At 35.6% G+C, this 27,610-nt stretch overlaps 1 protein-coding gene across 11 annotated transcripts in view; it reads left to right on the plus strand.

Annotated features, from left to right (window-relative positions):
* CDH18 (cadherin 18) overlaps positions 1-27,610 on the plus strand; it is a 576,293-nt gene that overhangs the window by 418,062 nt on the left and 130,621 nt on the right. For all 11 annotated transcript variants that reach the window (XM_074576161.1, XM_074576154.1, XM_074576155.1 and 8 more), the window contains 2 exons: positions 17,371-17,665; positions 26,329-26,448. In XM_074576161.1, coding sequence (XP_074432262.1) covers positions 17,371-17,665; positions 26,329-26,448 — 415 coding nt within the window. The remainder of the gene's footprint in view (positions 1-17,370; positions 17,666-26,328; positions 26,449-27,610) is intronic.

Consider the following 27,610-nt stretch of genomic DNA (forward strand, 5'->3'; position numbering starts at 1 on the left):
GTTGTCAAACATTACACCTCTTAAGAATTTGAGCTAGAACAACCTCTCTTACAAGATCCTTGGGTTTGTTTTCAGATTTTGTTTGGCTCAAGAAAAATGTGTTCTGGTAGTATTTCAGCACTCTTATCTGTAAGATAAATTAAGTGTTGCTGATGTATGAAATAACTATTCCTTGAAAAAAATGAGACCTTTTTTGAACTCTTTATAAATGCTGACTTTGAATGTTAGAGTCTGATTTATTCATAGAATTGAACTAGTTTACCTATCCTTAATCAAGGAAGAATCACAGACTAGAAGGAGATGATTTATATGTGAAGTACCTAAAATGCTTTTTAAAACAGAAATTGTAAGTCGGGAAGAAACCTCAAGAGATCATCCATTCCATAACCATAGCTTGTTGTAGGACCAGCTATGACTAAAACTCTCCTAACAGATTTTTTGTGTACTCTGTCTCATTTAATCAGTACTATTTTGCATCATCTGATTGATTGATTGATTGATTGATTCATTCATTCATTCATTCATTTTCTCACCTGCTTTATTTTATTTTTTTTCCTTTTTTTGGGGGGAGGGTCTAAACTGGTTGTCCGCATGTCAGAGTTACTTGTATATTAACTACTGAAACTACATGCATGAGTTGTGGATGTTGGAGGGAAATAACTATAATCACAAACTAAAATGAAGTCATATCCAAAACTAATTAGCTAGAAATGTTCATCTAGCTTAGCATGATTGTTTAGTGCATAGATATTAAGTGCACAGGACATCAGAAGATGTCCCAAGAGTCCCTGGTGTGGTATGGTCCATGCCGGACATTCCAGGGTCCAGATCATTGTTTTCTGGACTCCCTGAGCCAATGCAGCTTTTGCAGAGAGAGGTACCTCTTCCATGCAGAGGCTCCTTGGAAAACGCAAATATAGACTATTAGAAAAAAGGTATTTTGAATCTTGGGTAGCATTTCCAATAATCAAGTCCAGTTACCCCATCAATTAAGGTTTTGAAATACCAGCTCTCTTTTCTTCTGTTGCATGAGGCCAGGAAGCACAGCCACGACAAAGAATTTGTTCCTCTACCATGAAGAATATGTTTTTTTTATTGCCTAAAGAAGTGAACAACTAAAAGAAGTCCTTCAGGTTGGGGAGGAGGAGGAAGATAACTTTACAGATTATTGCAATAACAAGTTGATTTTTAGCAAGCTTTTTAACAGTTGAACAGAAAAGTTTTTCCACTTCCTGCGGTTGGCCGTTGGATAATAATAACAAGAATGTTAATATCATTATTGGAGAAGATTGTCCAGAATAGGAGTGAGAAGAATATTTTTCGTGAGCAGACTAGTTTGGCAAAAATCTTCCATTGGTTACTGAATATATACTGGAACTGAAATTGAAAGATAGCTGAAATTTTTTTTTGTTGGATGTATTCATATACAGTAAGCTATGCTTACTGCTGGTCGGGGTAGGTGTGAAAAATTCATATTCACTAGAAAGAAATTTCGTGGTTTTTATTGTCAGGTAGTATTTTGTTTCTTTTCCACCAGCTTTCATTTTTCCCAAGGACATATTTAAGACAAAATGAAACTTGAGAAATAATTATTTTAAATGAGGAGAAAAAAATACCGGAACTCACAAAACATAGCATGAGAGGGGTGTGCAATGCAAGATGTCAAATTACACAGACAAATGTAAAGCTATAACTTTACTACAGTAAGACACAAGGGGAATTAATCTGTAACTATCCGTGCTAATCCAAATGTACTGTGGGCTGGGAAAATATTTTCTGGATTTTTATTGTAAATTAAATTCTGCTTTCACAAGGCTTCACTTGTCCTTGAGAATTTTGAGTATTTCACAAGCAAGTATTCCCTTCAAATGCTAATTTTCTGAATAACAGCATGATACTGAAAGCACCACTTCCAGGGAGGAAATAAATAGCATGCAAACTCATGTTTTACTGGATGCCTGTGTCCTTGGTGTCTTTCTGCAAAGCCGTTACCACAGCCATATCATGTGCTTTAAGCTGACTGTTGGAAGCTTTCTTCTTTATATTAGAAATACAGGTAGAATGGTGAAAATTGTTTTAATTCTCTGTTCAAAAGGGAAAAGGGGGAGTTCAGTATGCTAAAATATTTGTATTTATAAGATGTCTTTCTCAGCTTGATAAAGATTGCATGTGTGCTGTATGTGTATGAGAGCTCCATGGCTTTGAATTCTTTACTTCAATGAAATTTCCGCATTGGCTACCTAACTTCTAAAAGTAAACAGTATTTGTTTCTATTCTATTACAAAATGTCCTGTTTAATCATGCAGGAGTGATAAGTGCATAATTTTTTATAATTATTCATGAATATTTATCTATATATTGCTGCAAAGGTATACCTTTTTGCCATATAGGTTTCTATAACTCTCTATTCACTGTGGAGCTTTGCACCCAATCATCCTCCCAAGATTCTCCATCTCATTCAGCAAAAATTTTAAATGCCAGAGGCTGATGTTTAAATTTTCATGTGTCCTTGGCATCACAGTTTATCAGTGCATTCAATGTGAATGCAGTTGGAGGTGGGCTTTTAAGAACTCTAGCGGAGCGTACAAACAGATGAGTTTTACAGGCTAGGATGCATAGGGGAACACAGGGTAAAGGACCGAAAAGCAAAAGAAAGTGAAGAGGCAGGATGGCAGTTTTTGAAAAATGAGGGATGTAAGATAGCCTGAAGGACCTAAGGGGGGAGTTCAGTCAGATGGGGATGTGGTATCCAGAGCTGATGAGTAGGACTTCTGTCTTTTTGGAGTAAAGGTTCAATACAACAAATCACCTGCAGTTTCTGAAAAAAACCCAACAAACCAAACAAACAAAAAAAAAAACAAAAAACCAACCCAAAACCCACAAAATGGCAATTCCACTCTGAAAATTCTGTCTGAACTCTACAGTTTATGTAACTTCTCCCTTTGATCTTCCATACCACTGAGTAGTCTGCAGCTGAGAATTCAGCCTGGTTGAGAGGTCACTGCTCCCGCTTTGAACTTGCTTACGCAGACAGCTGGGCCTGAGCAGGCAATTAATAAGATAATAGCCATCTAATGTTTAGAGAACCATCTTATCCTGCCACTCATGACCTAGTGTGAATTAACACTATGGATACTTGTACTACATAGTGCCTAAGTAGTATTTTAGCTACGTGATGTCTGCAGATATTGCTGACAGCTGAAGGATTATCATTTGTTATCTTAATAGGCCTTCATCCTCAGAATAGGACACATTATCTCCTTTTGTTCCTTTTTCTTTCGGTTTGAATTTAGTCCTGGGTCTGAAGAGAGGGAAACTCTATCTTTTTAATATCTGTATCCAGATAGCTTGCCATTACTTTAATGGTATCTGAGTAGTGCTATTTTGACATGGCCAAACATCGCATATTCATGTCAATGTGATTGGTTTGCAGAAATACCAAATACTTCAGGGGCAGTGAAATGACCATATTCTTGAAAATATAACCAGAGAATGAAATAATTTAGTGCTCTTTTCCAGGTCATCTAACTGCAGATATAGGAAATTATTCCATGACACCCCCTTTTTTTTCTTCCCCCTCCTCTTCAGTTCTGAAAATCTGAGGTCTGAAATTACATTTTTCTCCCTTTATGATGTTACCTAGATTTTATATATATATAAAATATGTAATAGTGCATTATAAATCAAAGCAAACATCTCTGAAATTACTGTTTATTATTGAAACAATTAATAGCCTGATCCTAAATCCACTGATATCAGTGGGATTTCCTTCATGTTCTGCATTTTATAATTCAAAAGAAAGGAAAAATGTCAATGAAAATGATAAGCAGCAACTCTGAACCCACTCCAAAGAAATAAATACTTCTCCTTTACGTAAAGCATAAGAACCTGTGGAATTCAAACCACGGGATATTTGTAAGGATAAGTACTTAATATGATTTAAAAAAAAAAAAACCAAAACAAAAAAAAACCCCACCCACCAACAACCAACCAACCAAGCATTTGATGACTAAATAAAAATAAACATATTTAAAATACACTAATTTTTCCATTTTTCTAATTTTATGCATCTGTAGGAAAAGTCAGATATCAAATAATGAAAGTTAGAAACTTTAATTTTGAAGCATATTTCCTACAAATTACAACAAGTGATACAAGATATCTGCAATGTTTTTAATGTGACTTTTTTTGGAACTAGTTGTGAGCCAGATCAAAAGTCACTCTAAAATAAAACAAAACTTGTTCAGTGCTAGTGTTACCAAACTCTAATGGAAATGATTAATGCCTGTTCTTCAGAATGGAGCTATTTTATTTTTTTTCCCTACAAGTTAGGTCAATTCAGGAATTTATCCTTCTTATGAAAGACAAAATTTATCTCATTGACATTTACAGAGGAATAGCTTTGATACAATCCTTCTTGTTTAACTTCTCACATCACCATTTGTTGTGATGCTGAGTACTTATCCTGTAGGTTTGCTCCTCATGCACACAGGAAATTCTCCATGGTATGGATTTGTGCCTGAACAAAGATTTTATTTATAGTAACAGAAGTAGTGGGAGGCAGGACGTGGGAGGCATTTCTGTTTCTCTCCAGAGTTTGCTTGAGTACACATTTAAGGAATGTTATATTTACTACATTTCCAACATTTGTCTCAGTTTTCTTTAGTTCTGATGGTATAAAATTTTTAGGGTCGCAATTGTTAGGGTGCAGCTGATTAAATAATGTTAAAATGTTAAAAATTATCACTCGAGGAAAAAAAATAGTTGACCTCTTACAAAATATTTTTTTTTATTTCTGCTGCCTAAATAGCAGTCTGCTTTGTTGCCCTGACCTCTGCTGTTAGGGCTATACTGCACTAGTGATCATACTAGTGATCATACTACTAGAATATGCCTTATGTGGAATAAATTGGATTTTAGTGACATGAGTAATATTTCATAGAATCATAGGGTTGGAAAGGACCTCTGGAGATCATCTAGTCCAACCCCCTGCCAGAGCAGGGTCACCTAGAGCAGGTTGCACAGGAACATGTCCAGGTGGGTTTTGAATGTCTCCAGAGTTGGAGACTCCACCACCTCTCTGGGCAGCCTGTTCCAGTGCTCTGCCATCCTCAAAGAAGTTCCTCCTCATGTTTAGGTGGAAGTTCCTATGCTCAAGTTTGTGCCCATTACCTCTTGTCCTGTCCCCGGGCACCACTGAAAAGAGCCTGGCCCCATCCTCCTGACACCCACCCTTTAAGTATTTATAAGTGTTGATAAGATCCCCCCTCACTTTAGGATGACTGAGTGAAAGCTTGTATTCAGTGAGTGTTTGAAGTACCACGCTATATATATATTTTTTTTTCCTGAAAAGGAATAAATATCTTTGAACTTCCTAGTATTAGTGAAATTAGGTTAGAAAAAAGACACTGGGAGACCAGGATCAGACACCCAGGTCTTCTGCTAGGCCATATGGGCACTTCCTCCTGGGCTCTTTAAATGTGAAGAAAATAGTCTGTTATGGAAAAATGTGTTAATGAATGAACTGTACATCCAAAGGAGACTATAGGTACTCTGTGTTGACACGTCCTTGTACAGCTAGCAAGAATATCTAATAACAGATACAGTAATGGTCATTTCTTTACTTCCCAAAATGAACTATTTTTATATTAATTTCCCTATCATTTTACACATACCCTTTTAAAGCATCATTCACACCTCACCATTTCTTGTCAGCCAGTAACTTCAGAGATTGTAATCCAATTCTGCCTGAACATTTTTTGAGAGAGAAGAAGGTGTCAGAGAGTCTCTGGGAAGAAAAATCACTGAAATGTTCATGATAAATGACATTTGTATTGATATGTCACCATACACATGACAAACACGAAAGAGAATAATATATTGCCTCTGAGTGTGAATACCTTGTTTATGGCATTTACTTGGAATACTGATCCTGGAGAAAGGTCAAATTTTAACAGACTTTTTTTAATCACTCATTTTAATAAGTGATAGCAGTGAATGGAACAGCATGTCTGGGATTCCTTACATGTACAGAAGGAGAACATTAGTGTTCCCTATTGGAATTAGATGATGATGAATACAGTACAGTCCTTAATGAGAAACATAAATTTTGTGTTAAATGTAACATGAAGAATGTATTAGTTTCAGTAAATTGATGAGGCTCTGACTTGCTTTGTTGAAGTACTTTCTATTAAACACCATCAAAGGTGTTTAACTGTGGAAGAAAGTAGTTCTCAACTAGCTTTTTCTCGTGCTAAATTCAAGATAGTTCCACGGTCAGGATACATCTATCCTGCAGACAAATGAAAACAAATCAAAGTATCGAACATATGTGAGTTTACAATGGACAGCAAAGAACATAAATATTTTTTTCAGTGAGAAATACAGAACTTTGTGGAGAAGGTTTTACTTAATTTTTAAATATCCATATATCTAAAGATATATAAGATAAATTCTTCAGCACACTTTCCATGTTTTTTAACATATGGGAGAATTTTAATGTAAAATTTATTGCTCAGAAATATTAAAATGTCAAGTGTTAGACAATCTTACATTAAAATTTCATCTGCAGATACCCGATTCATGGACGTAGATTCTTCTTGTATATCCTGTTATACAAAAATATACCAAAACTGCTTTTAGAAATAGACATTTCATGGATTCAATGCAGGAACAATTAAGCATATTTAGAATCTAAATGTGGGTTTCTGGAAATTTGCAGGGCTTGATCTTTTTGGTTGCTATTTCAAAAGCCTAGCATCATTTCTTTTCTTCATTGTTAGAATGTGGGTTGTCAGTCACAATGAAGAATGGTTGTTGTCTACGAAAGGACGGCAATGCTCTGTACTGTGCTGAAAAGATATCACGCAGGACTTGCAATTACATTGTCAGGTGGAAAAAGTAGCAAAAGATTACATGTTACACAAGGCCTCTATAGGAATGCTGTTAACTCAAAATGCCAGTCAGTCATAAATTGTGATATAAAATTGGTTTGTAAACATTTTCAGAACTTGTGTTTTACTTGTCCAGAAGTTGTACTGAATGAAATGTAAGTAATGAGGGGTTTACTGGGTCTTACAATCAAAGCCTTGCAGTGGTGGCAGTACAGATGTTTATGGACAGATAGGGGCATGATGACTCTAGAAGAATCCAGCAGGAGTAGCATGCTACCCCTTTGAAAAAAATGGGTTCGTTGGTAAGAACTATCTGATTAAAAAATCTTGGCCTCACAAACTATACTAGTTCTTGGTAATCCATGTGTCCAGTATGGAAATACACAAAAAAAGATTCTTGAAATCCCCTGGTTTACATCCACAGGAGTGGAGTAAAGTAGCATAGTTGTCATTCTCCATTATCACCTATTTTGAGGCACTAGTGACCTTTTAAAGAAATCTGTGGAAACATTTCCTCATCATGATGATGCAAGGCTCTTTTCCTGTGTCGTGTAGTACTTTTTGCTTCTTGCAAACAGCAGGAGTACTACACTATAGGAAGAAGAAAAGTGGCTGTGATAGGAAAAGAATCATATTCTTTTCTAAGAAAGATACAGAAGAAGAGCCATCACTTGTGAGTTGTGTAATGGAAACTATACAGAGGCAATTTTTTTTACAAATCCAAATTTTACCCAACAAGAAGACAAGCTATAGGCCACATAAAAGAGATGAAATGGCATTCCAGATGCAAAACCAAAACCATGTCTTTAAATGGTAAATACTGTTGAAGCAGTGAATCAATACCCCAATAAATCTATAGTCTGATATTCAATATTGTCATACCACTTTCTAATATTTAAAAAGTATATAACAAAGAACTCTTAACAAATAAAATGACCAAAAAAAACCCTCAATAATGAAAACATGCATTTGATTTACCTGGAAAAGTGTACTAACATGATTTGATAAGGAGCTCACAAAAAGACAGAGATTAAATCCTTTTGAAACAATGGTCTCTCCAGTTCTTCATAATGTGTTTTTTCAGTTCTTTTCAGTTTCTTCAGAATGAAACAACTTTTTCACCTGAAATAGAAGCCATTGGACAGTAGCTAACCTGTTTTCTTTCCACAGCCTTATAAATTTCTCAGCAAATTAGCTTCAAAGACATCAAAACCTAAAATGTGTGAAAGATTTTTGGGAGGATGGGATGAAAGGAAGCTGGTAAATTAATTATCTCTCCTTGAACTTTTCCACATAATATTTTTTTCCTAATCAAACTCTGTAATTGGGTAAGTAATTGACTCCCTAACATAAAGTTTTCTCTTGTTGATTTTTCGTGTCTCAAAAATACTACATCAGAAAATCACACATTTGTTTTTATCTTCACAATATTATTAGGAAGAGCAAAGGAGAAAGAAGCAATTTAGAATATCTAATGGGTACACTGCAGAGTTGTTTTTCCAGAGCTTAAAAATGAATATGCTGTCTTAAGATTTTTCATAGAGTAAACAGCGTTTGCTGTAGCGCTGTCAGACAAACAAGCAAACAAACAAATAAATCATACTTTTCATAAGAGTTTGAGTACTATTACACTTATAGTTCTGTGGTCCAGTGAGCTATTTCTATCACTCACATTAATAGCAGGAGAAGCTGTATACATGGAGATAACATAGAATCATAGAATGGTTTGGGCTGGAAGGGACCTTAAAGATCATCTAGTTCCAACCCCCCTGCCATGGGCAGGGACACCTCCCACTAGACCACATTGCTCAAAGCCCCATCCAACCTGGCCTTGAACATTTCCAAGGATGAAGCATCCACAACTTCTTTGGGCAACCTGTTCCAACACCTAATGTGGAATTCATTGATCAAGATTTTAGAGAACTAATAGTTCTTTCTCATTTGGAAAAATCTGAAATAGATTTTCTTTTTGGAAGACCCTGTTACAATGGATGTGTTCCCATTTTTTCCCTCTGCACTGCATATAGAAAGGAAAAGCAGAGTTTGATTCTCTCTTTGTGCATATAAAACAAAACCCAAAACAAACAAAAACCCCCAACGTGCAATAAGGGTAGCTTTACTGAGCAAGCAACAGAAATGAAGGTCAAGAGCATCTGTAGGAAGTCTGCAGAAATAGTGTAGGTAAACGGAAACTGTGTTTTTACTCCATCATTGTCTCAAATGTGCAGTGTTTTCCAGTGAAGTTCTAAGCCCCAGACTCTTGCATCTCTTGGAGTTTTCAAAGAGAATATGCACTTCGCTTTAAGACCACTGAGTCCAACCCTTAACCTAGCACTGCCAAGTCTACCACTAAACCATGTCCCTAAGCACCACATCTACACATCTGTTAAATACCTCCAGGGATGGTGACTCAACCACTTCCCTGGGCAGCCTCTTCCAATGCTTGACAACCATTTCCGTGAAGAAATTTTTCCTAATATCCAATCTAAACTTGCCCTGCTGCAAGTTGAGGCCATTTCCTCTTGTCCTATCACTTACTTGTCAGAAGAGACTGACCCCCACCTCTTTACAACCTCCTTTCAGGTAGTTGTAGAGAGCGATAAGGTCTCCCCTCAGCCTCCTTTTCTCCAGGCTAAACAATCCCAGTTTCCTCAGCCGCTCCTCATGAGACGTCCTCTAGACCCTTCACCATCTTTGTTGCCCTTCTTTGGCAACATTCAGTAAGACTCAAACAAAAAGACCAACTTAATTTCAGACATATTTTAGAGTAATGGTTCAATGAGCTGTAGTCATTTAGCCCTAGGACCTGCAAAGAAGTATATTTACATAGTTATACGTTTAGAAAACTTTGGTTAGCATGTTCTGCAACAGGATGACTGTCCAGCTCTTTAAAACGTGTAAAACAAATATACTGTGTAAATCCTACTTTCTTGAAAAAAAGAATAGTTTCTATGCCCATCATAGAACTTGCCCAAGTAAAAGATGTCTGAAATGAAAGCTTACTGCTGTAAAGAGAGTTCAGATGAAAACCAGCAGAGTGGAAGTACTTTTTTCTATATTGATTTAGATACACAGTACACTGAGAGTACAATTTTGGATTCAATTTTTCTTGAAAATATATAGTGTTCTTTGAAAACAAAACAACAGTTTTATACATAAACCTTTATTGTGTTGTTTTGAGTTTCCATTTTCTATTTTTGCTGTCATTCACTGGAGTCCTCCTTTGTACGGAGAGAAAATAGGAGCTAATGTTGACCACTTGCGTCAGCTTTAGTACACCTGATGCTATTTCAGATGTGATTGCTTATGCACCTGCACACATCTGCCATTACCCAGTCTCCCCAAAAGCAGCAGCAAAGAAGGGGACTTCAGATAAGTACATCTTTCAGGAACAGATGTTTGCATGCTGTAGTGTTATACTATGAAGTTAATACTGTTTCAGTTGTGTTTTTCTTGGATGATTGCAATCCAATTATTTTTTTCTATCTCAGAAAACCCATTCAGCAGATGGAGGCAATTGCAATTCTGTATTTTCTTCCTCTGTTTGACAAGGCTGTGAAATAGCTTCTTCTCGATTTGTGGGCACTGCTATGGATAACACAGTTATCTCCTGGGCTAATGATTCCCTCTGAGAATTCCATCAAAAGGTGTGACATTGCCCAGAGCAGTATATTTCATTAAAACATATTTTATAGCTCAGACCAAAGGAAGTAAGTCTGCAGCAAATCTGAGGATGCGTTTACTGCATAGGCACAATGAACATTTCAGTAGAATCAGCTAGACTCTGATTTTGCAGTATGCACCATTCAGAATAATTTTATATGTGTTTTTTACTACTGCTAAGTGATTGTATCATTTGTTTTAAATTACGTTGTGTCTACATAAACATCAAAGGAAGTCAACATGATTGTAATTCTTATTAGAGAGAAGTTTAAAATGTTTTGCTCTCAGTGTTTTAGTACTGTACCACTAATTCTTTTATGTGTCTACATTTTGATGTTTTTAGTGAAGCATTAAATAGTTTTGCGGAACGTAAGTAAAGTAACATGCATACATTTTTGTTAATATATTAAATATATTACTAAATATATATTAATATATTTCAAATATATTGCTAAAGGTCACAGCTCATGTTGTTTGGGAATAATTTTGTCATTGGGAACACATTGGTAGACTTTGCTGTGGTAGTGTTGCGCTGGGGCCCTCTTGTTGTCTGGTTAAAATGATTGGCAATGACAACAGAATTGAGAAGGGGAGGTTCTGTTGCCCTGCTTGAAAGAGCTTGCTGCTCCTCAAACTGAAGACAATACTTTATTCAAAAGATATAATGGTGGTATAACTACCAGAACTCAGGTTTTGCTTTTGGAATTCTATGCATATTATTTTTTATTGGTTATTATTTGTCAACAATAGGTTTTACATTAATTCTATGCAGTTATTTCAAAATAATTTAAGTTTATATTTACATAATGACTTCTACTCTGATTAAGTTCATCGTGTTAGTGCAACAGTTCTTGATTTTTTCAGATCAGTTTCGGATTTGAATTTAGCACATGTATGGGAATCTCTTAATAATTTTTTTTTTTCAGCAGAACAACATATATCTTATATCATAAATCATAGAATCATCTAGTTTGGAAGTGACCTTTAAGATCATTGAGTCCAACCATCAACCTAACACTGACAAAATCTAACTAAATCACGTCCCTAAGCACCACGTCTACCCTTCTTTTAGATACCTCCGTGGATGACTATTCCACCACTTCATTGGGCAGCCTGTTCCAATGTTTGATAACTCTTTTGGTGAAGAAATTTTTCCTAATATCCAATCTAAACCACTCCTGGTGCAACTTGAGGCCATTTTGTCCTGTCCTGTCATTTTTTACTTGGGGTTCAAGAATTTATCAGTAGTCCAGTTAAAATACTGTAAAAGTCATTACTAATCTGCTTAAAATGCCACATACACAACAGACCAAGAATCCAAATTTTTCACTTAAACCAAACAGGGGGAAGCAGTCATATAATTAACTCTTATACTTTACAACTGCCCCTTTTATCCAGGCTTCTTTCTCATTCTTCTCGTCATGCATGGTTTCCTGGTCCCAGCTTATCTTCCTTAAGCAAGTGCAGGGAGTGTGGTGATCACTGTGAGTTGTTAGCATCCCACATTCCCAGCAGGAGCAGGGTGTTGGCTCCCTCCTCAATTTCTTTATTGGTTTTATAGTCCTTATTTTTGTGCTGCTTTCCCATTGGTCCCCAATTCTATATTCTCCAGTAGCTTCTGCCTATTTGAGGTTATTTGCTTGACTTTAGACAAGTGTGTATGCTTAAATGTTTGGATGTGTGATGTAGCTCGGCATTAGCTAAAACAAATAAGTAAAAGATGTATGAAGTTGAAGGGTAGTGAATAAGGCCAGTAGCTAAGCAGTAGCCACCCGACCATTTGGTTTTGCAATTAGGCTTTAGCCACCTGATCACTTTGGAGTTACTAACAGTTACAATACTATATTAGCTGGACAATAAGCCTACAATCTGTGCATTCATTGTAAAGCAGTTAATATGCTGGTGCATTAAATTATAAGTATTTAAAGACTCGTAGTATCAAAATTAATAGAATATAAAGAAAACCCATTAACTGAGAAGTTTGGTAAACCTCTTCAGATCATGCCTTTGGGTAATGTAGTCCTGCAGTTTGTGTAGGAATACTAAAAGAAAGTTAAGCATTTAAATAGATTGATGGAAGAAGAATGTTTAAGTCTTAGCAAAACAAGGACACCTTGGTTGCTATTCTGCTAAATCAGTCATACACTGCTGATATAAGCTGGTTAAAGATTGAGGAACCATCATAAATCATCCTGAATCCAACCTGTTATTAAATATGTCAAGAAGTGGAGTCCACTGGGTTGATAAAGGTGACATTCCAGATATGCTCTTCAGCTATATTTTCAGTTTCTCCTTTCCCTAAAAATGCAGACAAATAAAGACAGGAATAATGTCCAACAGGGGATGAAAATTAAATACTTTCTGGCAACTTCTGGTTGTGGACAGATTCAGAATATTTAATAGGTATGTTCTTGTTAGGAGCATAACTAAATCAGCAGTGATTAGTTATGTTTTCAGAAGCCAGCCCATCACATAGGATAGAAATGACATTTCCATAAGGAATTCAGAAGTCTGCACTGTCTGGAAAGTGGGGGGACTGGAGAGGGTGCTGTCAGGGAGCAGCAGCGTGGGGCAAATCCCTGGGGCTAGGGCACTGGGGGCTCCTCCAGGTAGCTGATGGCAGGGCCAGCCAGGAGCAGGGCAGCAAAGGGCCACTGGGGCAGCTCCAGCCCTGGGCATTGGGGACCTCCCTGAGGGCAGGCCAGGCTGAGGCCAGAATGGGACATGGTCCCTCAGGTCTGCCCATGGGTGCCCAGGGCAGGCCTGTGGGGAGATGGAGACTGGCCCTACTGTGGCATCACTGTGGCAGGGGCTGGTGGCCCTGGAGGGGCTGCAATGAAGTCCTGAGCCGTGGGCAAGGTCAGGGGAACCCTGGGGAGCTAGGGAGGGCTAAATACAAGCTAAGCAAACTATGGGTCTGCAAAGTCATTTTTAAAATAGGGTTTGGGATCTAAGGTGAGATTGCTTAGGGCAGCAAATTGAAACAACTTAAGAAGGAAAAAAACAGTTTCTTTAAGTTACAGTTTAAAAGTTAATATAACGGATCAATATATAATCATTATATGAGGTGGACAATAAGAAACTAAGACTTACTGAAAGACATTTTCAGTAATGTTTTCATAGTCATAGTTAAAACCTCTGATACAGAAATCAGAGAGCTGTGTTTTAATGTTTGGCATATTTCCCTTGCATTTGTTTTCAATGCTCATCTCAAGATGAGTAATCATGTTTCAGTTTGCCATGTGTTTGTATTTCTTTTTAAATTAAGAGACTCCCTCAATGTTCCAACTTTCTGTCTCTGACTGGCACAGTAGGGGAAAAAATAACACCACATTTTGCGTTTATCTAAGCTATTTATTCACATTACTACAGCATGTGAGTGTCTCATCCTCTAGTGTGCACATGTTCTTGCAGTAGTCATTGGCAGAGGTGGCGGCATCTCATTGAAATGAAATATCCACACCTTTTCTGGGGATCTGGGTTGAGATTACATCCCCAGGCCACACAAATTAGGTTTGAACTGGTGAACAGAAGGTGGGTTGGCTTGAGTCTACGTTGCTTAGTGTCATCCCTCATTTGAAAGAGAAATAGCTACAGCAGTCCCAAGCAAAGAGAGTCCACTATTACCCAGCTAGATTTTCCTCCCTTGCTGTCTTTTATAAATCATTACAGTGACAGCTGCAGAAACACAGTCTCCCAAACCATATATTTGTAACCTAAGTGGTGGATCACATCTATTCTAATTAGAAATGCTTTTGTGGAATAAACCACCTGTTGTGGAGATGATTTCATAGTATGCAGGGAAAAGAAAGAAATGTGCCGTACACAGGGACATGAATCTCTCATTAATGTGGTAGACATTGTCTTAAGCAGGGATTCCTAGGGGCTCTCTTCAGCAAAACACATATTGCAAATAAGTGTTTGAGAGAAGCCTTGGTATTTTTCTACTTGGGCCAATTTGTCCTGAGATGGAAGTATTAAAGAAGATAAACAGTTATTTAATCTTTACTTTACGGAAAAAAATGAAATATAAACCAAGTGACAAAGGAAAGACCCTTTTGTTATGCAGTAGAAGTGCTATGCAAAATCCTCCTATGTGAACTTAAAACTCAGCATTAGAAATTAAAAAGCATAGATCAAAGTGTTATATTTAAAACAATATAATAAATATCAGGAAGTAGGGAAGCAGAAACTTCTCTTAGTTTTCTCTTGTTTTCAGTGGTTGCCTTACAACTACAGTTTAAAAGACATAGTTGCAAATTGAAGGCTTTCAGTGTTTATTGACAGATTATTTTCTTCTAATGACATTCCTGCCTGCATTTTTTAATTGAAGTTTGTTGGGTAACATGATGTTTAGCAGGAATAATGTATAATTGGTTGGCCATGCAATCAGCTGGGAATCTTTTGTGTTTCTTAACTTTTATTACTTGTTAGATGTAAAAGCCCTCTGACTCAAAATGTACCTGGATTTTCTTCACTATTGACAAGTACAAATAGTTGTTTCTTCACAACAAAAAATATCTAATGTTATTAATTTTATCCAATGTTCCATGCATTTCCTGTTATCACAATGAATTTCTGAATGTGCCTTTCTGCAGTATGGTATTGGAATGCCATGTTTATGTTGATATTTGTGGTTTTTGAAGAAAACTTACTTCTTAAAATTCTACAGCAGTTCCTTATTCTCTTGTTTTCTTACCTATGTAACCAATGTCTTAATTGGTTCGTAATTTCATAATTTCAGTTATGAATATAGTAAGTTTTGCTGGGATCTCTGTATGGTATACCCAAATAAGTTTTTACATATACACATGCAGAGTTAAAAGGAGAGAATGAGAATGGAGATTCTTCTGATCTTTTTCAGTTTGGGATAGTTTTAACTTTAGTTCCTTATAGCTTCATAAACTCAGCAAATTTGCCATTTTTCTGGACATACCATTTTTTCTTCTAGGTTTCTTTTTTGTTTTTGTCGCCCATCCCCCTCCCCCCCCCCCTAAATTAGAGACAATCTTTCTAAGGCAAATGTTAACATTTGCAAACACTAACACTTAGGAATCATTTTATCAAAAAATGAACCTGCAGCAAGAGAAAACCAATTCTGATTGTTTCTGAAAAATTAGAATACCTACTATTCTTGGGTTTAGGAATAAATCACTTCAGAAAACATTTTGACTTTATAGGAATTTTGGGTCCCTGGCATTTTACATTGAGTGAATCATTCCTTTGTTAATAGAATACAGTATTATTCTGAGGATAAGAAGAGATGTAATGAGAATTTTGCCCATCACTGCTCTAAAGAAAATGTGTAAGATTGTCCTGCTGTCCTACAACAGCAAAACCAAGCAAATACTCTTTCTCTGCCTATTTCTTTCTTCCATTTTCAAAATAAAAAAAAATTGGTTCACAGTTGTGACCTAGTTTTGTATTGGTTATTCAATCAGATCTTCTTGTGGCCCAGATAAGTATATGGTGCGTTGACTGATGTTATGCTGAAGTTTATGTGAGCTGACAATCTTAATTTTATTAGATTTTCCCCCTCCCAAGTCCCCCTACTGAACAGGATATAAATTATATGTGACACCGTAATTTCATAGAGTTAATACATGAAATGAAAAATGTCATGAACCCTCATATGCTTACTCCTTTTGCTCAGATTCTATGTAGAAACTTAGTAACACCACATTGCAGATATTGAGAGACAGGGCAGTGGGATAAGAATAAGAATGAGTGAGTTCTTAAAATTAGAAAGTTTCCCTTCTGATTTAACATCACAATATAACTGCACAATACCTGCAGCTGTTCATTTCTGTATTATCACTTTGTTCTCATTGTGCGCCTCTATAAGTACATTCTGTTCTCAAAGTCATTTTAAAGAAAAAAACAACACAAAGCCTCACAATCTATGAAAAAATCACCCCTCTTTCTCATAGAACACATGTTCATTTTTAATCTAAACAGGCAATTCTTTAAAGTCAAGTTAGAAGCACTGAGACTTAATGAGTAGCTGTTTCATGTTATCTCTTAATACACCGGGTTACTTAGTGACTATTCCTCCTCCCTCCCCCCCAATAAATATAAACTTTCTTCTACTCAATGAAGGGTATAATATATTTAACGTATATTTAATAGCACAAAGTGTGTGTTAGGAACAATGAAAATGCTGGAAGTATCAGTCAAAGGTCATTACTTCATTATAAATAATTTAAACAGAATCAAATTAGGTGACTTTCTAATTAACAATAGACAAACAAAAACCAGAGAAAATGGATGTGTTTTGTTGAGGGACAGAGTAATCCTGGACAGACATCTGTCACTGCCACACTATGCAATTTCCTTTTGCAGTAAATAATGGTGTCCTTGGAGCCAGAGAAGATAACATAGGTGGTGAGACTGAACTACAGTCATTGAAGCAAACAATCCTCAGTGTGACTGCTTCAGGCTTAGTGCTTAAGGAAGAGTTTCTAGCAACGAGATCTGTGAGATAACTACTAGAAGGACTAAAACCAAACCAAAGTAAAATAAAGACCACCCCAGTTACCAGAATTTTCTTGACTTAGGAAGTTTTCTAGGATGAACGTAGAATCCAAGACGTCCCAGCTTAAAAAATGAACTATGCTAGATGGAAATCACCCTGAACAAAATGGTTGACTTGATAGAAATAGCACATAAGGAATTATGGCAAGAGGTGGGAAGGTTAAAAACTAAGTAGAATGATGCTAACAGAAATATTATAGTTTTTATATCTTATGTGAAATAACCTTTTATGAAATTTAATATGTCATTTCATATGATTTTATGTGTATATATTCTACAGCTGCACTCCAATTCCGACAAAGGTGATGGATCAGTCAAATACATTCTTACTGGAGAAGGGGCGGGGACTATATTTATTATTGATGACACAACTGGAGACATCCATTCAACCAAAAGCCTAGATCGAGAGCAGAAGACACACTATGTGCTTCATGCCCAAGCTATTGATAGACGGACAAACAAGCCACTCGAGCCTGAATCTGAATTTATTATCAAAGTGCAGGATATCAACGACAATGCACCAAAATTTACAGACGGACCATACATTGTTACTGTGCCAGAGATGTCTGAAATGGGTAAGGAAAACAAATTGTTCTATTCAACAATCTTTTAACAAGTTAAAATGCCACATACCGTTTGACAAAGTTATGACACATTATTGTATTGTTGATTGTTTGTAAAAGATATTACAGCTGATAAGAGATGATAAGAAGACATCAAATGTAACCTTGCAAATTACTTGGCACATTCATATTAAGAAAACAGTACAGACACGCACATTGACTGTAGAGGAGAGTCGCCCTTATTCTGGAATGCTTTAACAGACATTCTGGGGCAAATGGTACTTTGCAGTCTAGAAAGAAGATGTATTCATATATCCATATTCAACTACACACTTTATGGCATTCTCTTATGCCTACATGAGTAGCCTATGCAATTCACAGAATGAAACAAATATAAAGGAACAGTAGTTTTCTAGATTATTTTACACCGTAGTCTCGTATGTTTATTTACCTTGATTAAGTTTCTTACAAAGTGAACTGAAGTCCACTGCTCTTTGGTTTTCCCTGCTAGAAATGTAGTTCAGATGTTCTTATTCTTTGAGGTGATACATTATGCAATCAGGTTTCTTTATTTGTCGCTTGTCTGGTGTTGAAATTAGTTTGTAACTTTCCTCTAATATCACAACATCAAAGCTGCATAGCTAGTTTATGATAGATGCATGGAAATATGACTTTTGTGCTAGATATTTCTTTCAGAAAACTTAACTGTCATGACTGGTCTTTGTGAAAGATGTCTGCTGTCCTTTATTACTGAATGGACAATATAAACAGTTACCTCGTGAACACACACTTTTCCCTTTCCCCCCAAATCCCTAAACATCCCATCTAAGAAATAACCTTCGAGTCCAAGTCATGTCTAACTTTCCCAAGTGAAAAGTAGATCATTTGTTCTTTTCTTCTTGCTGTTTGTCTGATAAGCAGGTGATAGACTTTAACTTCTGCAGAGTAGAATTTTGAAAATTAAAAGGGAAAAATATTAAAATACATTCAACTCTCATAACAATATCGATCATACATATAAGAACGAATGACTAGTGTCATTGAATCTTAATGTTTTGTCATGATTTGATCACTTTGAATGGTAATGATAACTCATATAAATAGACTAGAAAATAACAGAAGTGTTATGTTCCATACTTGAAAGTCAGATACAAAATTTTGTTAATATAATTATTTTGCATGGGAAGGTACCTTGTACAACTTTCTTAGTGTAAATAGGTGAAATTAATTTTAAACTGGGAATCTGCATTTGGTTCACCTTTTATCGTACCATCTGACATTATTATGCTGAGTTCAGACATATGTCTTTGTTTAATGAGGGAAATTTAATCTGGTTGTGGAAGTCTGCATACTGTCTGGACTACATACAGTTTCGCCATATGCAAAGACATATTTCATGTGGAGAGACTAAACAGGCCAAAACCACAGCTTCCATTACAGATACGCAGAGTAAAAATAGTGCATTCCAAATACATCTACAATTCTTTTCTTGCAGATAGAAATGAAGTGCGGCATATGAAATATTTTCAAACAGGTGGTAATCATACTAGTCCTCGAAAGATCAAAATATATTAAAATTTATTTCTCAACCATAGAGTTCAAAGGTGTGTCGTTTTGGAAGCAGAGACTGATTTTTACACCAGTGGCTTCTTCATTGACCTAAGTAGTGTTAATCTTGTATAAAGTAGAGAATAAGCATTCTTTCCTATCTACCATGCAAAATCAGATTGTATTAAATAGACTCTGAAGTTTATTAAATATCATGTTTTAAAAGGATATAAAAATTTTCCCCAATTCTCATTCTTTTCCCCTGACTTTATTACTACCTCTTCATTCTTTCTCTCAGCACCAGTGCCACTACACTGACACATAGGAATAGTTCCTTGATTTTCTTCTCAAAATGTCCTCTGTACATGACGTTCTGAAAAATTATCTACCTGTCTGCATCATACTTGTCTTGTCCTAACACTTTGTTCTTTGTAGGTATTTGCAATATCTTTCTTCATTTACAGTCCTCTCTCTTCCAAGTCCTCCCACAGTGTGCTACTTCAGGTGTCTCTTCCCAGCTGTGGAGAGTTCTAAGCCTTTTTTTTCCTGTGGTCCTTTATGCACCAAGAATGCATGAAGGGAGAAACATCTTTCTTCGGTCCCCTTTTATTTTGTTTTCTCTTCTTCTTTCATAGGTCATTGTTCCCATATTACCCTTCAACTCCCCTTTTATGAATATTCTCGTTTCCACAGTGTGTTTCCCTCTAACTAGGAATTGCTACCTCGTCTTTGCTTGTAATTTCTATTTCCCCTTCCTCCCACATTTTATTATAACTATTTATTAACATTATTATTTCTAATAGCCTCTTCTGGGTCTCTACCAGAAAAAACAATCTTTATTAGCTATTCTTGTTTGGTCAGTAGCTAGCTAATAAAGATTTTCACGTTATAGCTCAAATATATTTTCATTCCATAAAAATCATTTGCAAATTGTTTATTGTTCTCTTAAATCAAGCTACCTCTTAAATACTGACTTCTTGATCTCATCTGCTACTTCTCAGAGCTATAAACATATAGATCACCATTCCATCTACACAGTGATGCTAGTGCATATAACAGGACATGCAGAATTACCTATTTTAAGCATACTATCGCAAATATGATTCCCATGAGAAATTTATGGAAGTACAGAAGGGGTAATTTCAGTGAGTAATGCCTTAATACCAGGACTATTTAAGCAATGCATCTTTGTATGACAGTGGGGGGATAGAGCTGCCAGTGAGAATATTGTGGGCCTGTATGAAACCTCTTCAGTTGTCTTTGATAATTCACTGTGGCACAAAGCTTTCCTGTTAGAGTTGCACTTCATTTCAGTAACATCTAAGCACTTATCTCAGCTTTCATCAATCACACACTGTCTTGATGTGAAATTCATTTCCTTTATTGGCTGTCTCCAAAAACACATAATTCTGTCTTCCTCTTTCTTCAGTTTCTTTTGTCTTTAATGGAGACCATTTTAATTAATTGATTATTTTTTCCCCTGTGGAAGCCTTTCATTTTCTGCATAGGAGGAAAGACAGTGGAAAGGAAATCAATGTTATCCTCAAAGTCAAAGTCAAAAGCAGCTAATATTATTATTATTTTTTTTCCATTCTATTTATAGAAGTTCTCCTTTTTTCATGCTCTCAAGATGTAGCATTCTTACATAGATGTTAGTCATAATTCTATAGTAGTCAGAATCTTGGTATTACTGAACAACTGCGTTATACAAGTTACTGTTTTCCAAAGAACAATTTGAATAGTTAATCTGGGATGGCAACTTGAGTTATAAAGCAGAGTGGGTTATGGTAAACCAAGGAAGATTTAGTCATAAAATAAAGCATTAATGTGTATGTTTTATAAATGAAATACTTTACTGGTTGTACCTGAGGTAAATCATTAAAATATCTATTCCAAAAAGCTTTCTTCTTGTGTGAATAAAGCTGAATTTTTACATCCCACCATACAGGCGATCTGATGTCGGTATATAATTTTGTTGTAAATTTGTGATCATTATTTTCTTTTTCCCTTATTGATTTGTTTGTGTTTGTTGCATACTGAAATAATTTTATTATCTGCAGTCTCAGGAAGACTAATTCTATTATTGCTTCCACAGGATACATTCTTTCAGTCAAATAATCAAGATCCCTGTGCCATTTTTATTAGTTCTGTAATGAGTACATTTTTTTTACCTTTAGTTGTGGAGTCTATACATAATTGAACTTCTTGTTGTTATTTTATGAATTCCTAAGGATGCTTCATTACTTTAAAAAATTCTTCCACTTTTTTTACATGGTCATTTAAAAAACTTTCAGTGTTACTGTCTCTCTGTAACAGCACTCATGCTGAGTGGCAGGTGGTATTTTTGATCTTTGTTGTGCTGTTTAGTTTCAGCAGCAGGTTCCTGTCTGTCTTCTCAAGAAGTTAGCTGGTATTTTTCCCGCAAGTTGAAACTTTCTTGATCTGCCTCTAAAAGCTGTAGGACCTTTCTGGCCTTCCTTTTTTTAGGTCACTGACAAGAAGGTACAGGTAATTTTTGTTAACTTATTTTTCAAATATTAGATCGCAGTGTTCATTGTGGCACAAAGTGAACATATTATTTAAGCTTTATGAACTATGCTGAAAGAGCTGAAAGAAAAGACATATCCCTTGCCTTCATTGAACCTTTTTCCTGAAAGTTGGCTCAAGAACCAACATTTATATCTGAAATTACTTCTTCTACAGTGTAAGAAGCTCAATTTCATTGAGACCTATAACTATGCTCTGTTTTAAGGTTTAAGAGTCATCATTATCTAAATGTAAAAGGAAATAAAAACATTTTTCAATCAGTAAAAGCCTTCCATATCTGCTGATTTTCAGATAGCTTCAAAATGAGTGAAATATTGCATATTAAATTTTCTAGTGTTGAGGTCATGCATAAGAAGAGTATTCTCAATAAATTCTATGTAGGAAATTAAGAGACATACTGGAATTTTCTGAACTTCTTTCCAGGGTATCATAATGTGAGGTAGTCATCATTTCGGATAATCTGGAAGACAATATTCATGGTGTTCGTAAATATGATTTGTATGAAAAGTCCCTATTTATCTTCCTGTGTTGTTTGTTTTTTATCTTCTAATGAAGATAGAGAACAAAAAAAAAAAAAAAGAGGTTTTTTACAGTAAGGATCTGGATCAGTAATATAGCCACTGGACTCAAAGTGTTGAGTTCCTGGTGAAATCACTATTTTCTAATGTAGGATGAAACTAAAACACATTGTGTTGATTTGTTAGTTAGTGTTTTAAGACAATTTTAAGAATTAGTTTAGTTAGGCAGGAAATCCCTGTGTTCATTAAACTTCACCTTTTTTTCACTTATCTTACTTTTTGTTCAATATTGATCCATTTGAGATTTTAACAGTGCAGCAAACTATGGAAAGTCATGCATACAGATTTGTGTTCTCAACAGACGTGTTTTATTGAACTGCCTCATTAAACATTAAAAATTTGTCTTCAGAGAGAAAAATTGAAGTATTTCCCTTGAGCTTTTCTTTTATATATAACTTTACAAAATTTTTTATTGTAAACATATTTAAAAAAAAGAGCAAAACAAAAGAAGAGATTTTGAAATAAAACTACAATTTGATTTCCCAAATGAAATGATCCTTTTCTTGATAATAGAAAAAAGGCAAAGCTTACAGAGTGGTGTTCAGAGCATACAGACATATTTCACAGCTCTGTATAGAGCATTAGCTAAGAAAACAGAATTCCCAATATGTAATCTCTAAACTGTAGCGGGAAATCATGTGGAATGGTAGCTGTACTATGAATAAGCAGAGCCTCCACTTTGGGGAAAAAAGTCTTTTTTATTGCCTAACTGGAGTGTCAAAATGCTTTCATAGCAAAATTTCGAGTTTTTCTTGACAGGCTTTTTCACAGAAGTTAGTGAATAAAGTATGGAAGGTATGCCTCTGGGTCTGATGTTCATATCTGTTCTGAGGTCTCCAGGGAAATTAGATCCTTATTTTTGTATTAGATTATTTTCTTCAGAATTGTTAACGTTAAAAATAGCAAGGCAGCTGTACTGTATACTTTTCCATCTAAATCCTTCATTACACATAGCTCAACAGCAAAAACTGATGCTGCATTTGAATGGTGCAAATATATGTGGAATCATGATTTGTCTGTCATGTTGATGAGCTGAATGATGCTAACTTTGAAAGGAGTGATTGGAAGGTAAAGGTACCCTCTTTACCTTTTTTCTTACAAGGCATTCTAACCACCAGCTTCCACGACCTGCCTTTCCTCTTGACTCAGCAAACCAGGGAAGAGTTAGCGAAAAGGCCAGTATATCTTATAAGACGCTGAGCATTCTTGTGTAATACAGTGAAAAAGTTAAGCATCTGATGAGCTACATCGCACTGAATGAGGGTTTGAGAGGTGGGGTGGGGGGTTGAGTTAAAACTTGTGATTCTAAGTGTTCTTTCTATGGAAAGAAAACACTTTGACACTATCCAATACTATTCAGTACCAAATTACTATTATCAGGTATTTCTTCAGAGAGAGATACAGATGTATTAGAAAATCACTGTGGCAGATTTTAAGGTATAATAGCATTCCATTCATGCAAAAATGACCTGTCAACTTCTTATGTGAGATATCACCTTTCACTAGCCCTCTTTCTTTGTCCCACATAAACGAGCAACACAAGCACTCAGATTCTATCCCCTACCCTTTAAAATACAGAGAGGACAGAAGAAAGTCTGTGAAGAATGAGAACCATGAAATCTCAGTATTTCTGTTATTTTCTTGTTCTGAAATAGCCAAAATCTGTTCATTCATTCCAAAGCCTACGTCGATTTTCTAGAACTCAGAGAAAAAGTGCAAATGGGAACTCAGCCGGTTAGACGAGTAGGTAACTGTTGGTCACTGTTTTCCTGGAAGCAGGAAAACCTATAGAAAAAAAGGTACAGAAGTTGCCCAGCACTCCGAGTAGCAAACTCTGGTAGGTGACTGACTATACCTATTGGATGGGTAAGATTTTGTTGTATGCAATTGAAAAAAAATAAAAATATGTATCGGTAACCTATTAATCTTTAATAATTCCACGAGATTCCAACATAAAATAATGAAGCCATGAATAAAGGTAAAACAACAAATTAGTGCGGACAGCCCTTCATCCTTGAGTACAACAAGCTTAACTAGAAGACGGAAAGGTTACAGCTTTTCTACCTCAAGTTAGAAAGTATTGCCAAACTGGGCTACAGAAACACATCATTATAGTATTTAAAGAAGCTACAGAATATGGGAAAATATGCATTTTCTGTTCTTTGAAGTGACCTGATGTGGTTTGGAGGAACTCTTATTCTAAGTTTAGATAGCAAATAAATACAACTGAATAGTTCCCTAGACCATTTTAAGAAAATTGCATTAACTTTAATTCACCTCTGTTTACCTTGTTACATAAACACAAATACAGTAATATAGTCAGTTTTACCATTAACTCCTCAATAACTATCAACAGAGTACTAGGTCCAACTTGATTTTATTACAATATTCAACTTCAAATTCATCAAGGTATCCTTATATCTGCTGTGTGAATGTGCATCTATGTGTCTATGAGACTGCATGCATTTGGTGTATTCAGAGACCTGAAGACACTATATTTAAGTATGTAGACACATTTGCTGTACCTTTTATTAAATCTCCAGTAGAGATACAAAAAAAGCAACTTTCAGTGTCCAAGTTAATGTGGCACAAATGAATGAATAGTTTCTCAAAGTGAAGAATCCAAATCTGTGAAGATTTGCATGCTTGCTTGCTGTACTCGAAGTGAGACTCCCTGATTTTAGGTATTTCTGTTCCCAGTATACACTGAGGTTGTGCACATTAACAAACAGTTCTGTGCAATAGAAACTGATCTATGAAGCTAAACAGTTGGAACTGAGGACCTGATATCCTCAGTTATGTTTTTTGGAAGTCTTATTTCAGACTAGCTCTTGTCTGGTCTCTGAGACTAAGTGGCCATTAGCAGTCAGAATAAATCAGATATGCTGCTAAAGTGCATCTTCTGGTTTAGTGTCATCCAAAGAAATCCAGTTAGCATGCTCTGAAACTGTTCCATGAGGCAAATCAAAGTACGACAAGTGAGGGAGATCAAGGGATTCAATTCAAAAGCATACTTCCCCTTAAAACTAAGATGTGAAAATGAATACCCCAGAGTGGAGGTGATACCTCAGTGGTTAATTTAACTGAGAAGCCGCTTTCAGACACAGAATTACAAGAGAACAGCTTGTAATGTTATTATTTTTCCTGTATTTTAATACTGGGACAAAGAAGTCTATAGAAAGATAAACAAGTGGGATAAAGACTGAACCTTATTAACTTGCCAATTTTTCATTTACTGATTTCTTGTGTGAAGTGTTGGGCAGTGATAGCAAAAAAGATTAATCATTAAACGTCTTGAAAAATACAGTAAAATGTAATATCACTCATCTCTGTGCAGTACTTAAGCATTTTATTTGCTACAAAGTGTTACTCATAACTTATCCCACTTAGTGACATACTAGACAGATTTTATTTTTCTAATGGTGTTTATTAACAGCATACAAATATTTGTCTTTTGAACTCCTTATCATTCTAATTTGGATCCATCATTGGAATTCCAACAAGGTTCTAGTAGTGATTTCATTTTCAGAGTTTTGATGCCTTCCAATAGCTGGATTTTTTGATTCCGTTATTATTTCTTATTGGTTAGGGGGTGTTTAAGCAAATTATTTTAAATATGCACTTCAACATTAATTTGTATTGTGGATGAAGATAATCACGAAGTCTTTAAATATGAGTTGTTTAGAAGTCTAAGAAATATCCAAGTTTGACTTGTATATGTGTGAACATGCATATGTATGCATGCTATGTAATTACTATTTACATTTATATATATGTAATTGTTACATATACATATATAGAGAGAAAGATAAAAAAGTTTTTTTCAAATGAGTATAAATAGTTTACCTTAAAAATACGATAGGATAATAACATATAGAGAAAATGTTCTTTATCTCTCAATTGTAGAATGTGAGGAGCGTCGAGGTTTCAAAAAAACAACTAAAAATATTTATACTTGTTATAAAATTCTATTTATTAACCATTATTTTCCTGTATGTACAGGTACGTCTGTTCTACAGGTGACAGCCACAGATGCAGATGACCCTACGTATGGAAACAGCGCCAGAGTAGTGTACAGTATTCTTCAGGGACAGCCATATTTCTCTGTTGACCCTAAAACAGGTGAGTATTTTATATTTCTCTCAGAGTGATTTGGCTAATATGTTGCTGTTAATTAAGTCTGGTAAATGAAATCCAATGCACAAAATGCAGGTGGTGGGATTTTATTTTTTTTTTAAATTCTTATTATATCCTACTTCTTGCTTTAACACTGTGAAATTCAGGGGTTGCTGTGTTTTGCTGAATACTAAAATGAGCCTACTGCGTACAGAATTAATTCTGTACCATGCCGTGATGTAAACCATTCAGCCAAACTGGAATAGCACTTTTCCATATTTTCAATCCTCTGTTTAGGAAGTGACTCAAGTGTGCATAATACATTATGATTTTAAATGCTTTGGTTTGCTTGAAGGATAGGCTTGGGAGGATTATTGAATGTGTGCTTCAACACATATACCATAATGAATTTATATTATTCTTGTATTTATAAAACTGCAGTATTGCCATTTCACTGAAAATTTATTCTATGAGTCAAGAAGTAGAATGAGTTGAAATATTTATGCTTAAACTCTATGCGTCGCCCTCTCCTTTTTTCCACAAAGTGTAGGATATGTGTAATGAATCTAAATTAGTTTCTTTAAAGAGAGAAGAAATCTCTTTTGGGGATAGGGGTTCTTACTAGTTTTGGATTTTCGGAAGAGCATTATCTTAAATATTAATATGATGGAGTATTTTTAGCGCACATTTATAGTCCTTACTAATGAGTAAATATAATTTAAGAAAGTACTTTTTTTTCATCTGAATTTTGTAAGTATTTTTCACTACCTATTTCAAAGCTTTAATAGTGAGGGGAAAGAATGAAATATAGTGATCCCTACACTTGACTGTAAGGAAGAATAATGATTTGCTAAAGTGAAGTAACTGTAGTGTAAATAGTTTTCATCGTAATGTTTTAACATTTAAGTGTCTTTGCTTGTGTACTTTAACCTCTGTGGAACTTGGAGGCATAAGCTTGCTTCATTACGGAGAGGAGTGTATCTGTGCCATCGCAGTTAGCTTTGAGGTTAGGCCTCCTTTGAGTGGGAGGCTGGACTCGATGACCCCCAGAGGTCTCTCCCAACCTAAATTATTCTAGAAATTTGTAAGCTCATGTTAGAAAGGACTAAGAGTGCAAAGCCTGACGGAATCCTGTTGGGGGACTATATAAGGTGCTGGGAGGCAATCC

The sequence above is a fragment of the Larus michahellis genome, chromosome 2 (assembly GCF_964199755.1).
Source record: "Larus michahellis chromosome 2, bLarMic1.1, whole genome shotgun sequence".
NCBI lineage: Eukaryota > Metazoa > Chordata > Aves > Charadriiformes > Laridae > Larus > Larus michahellis.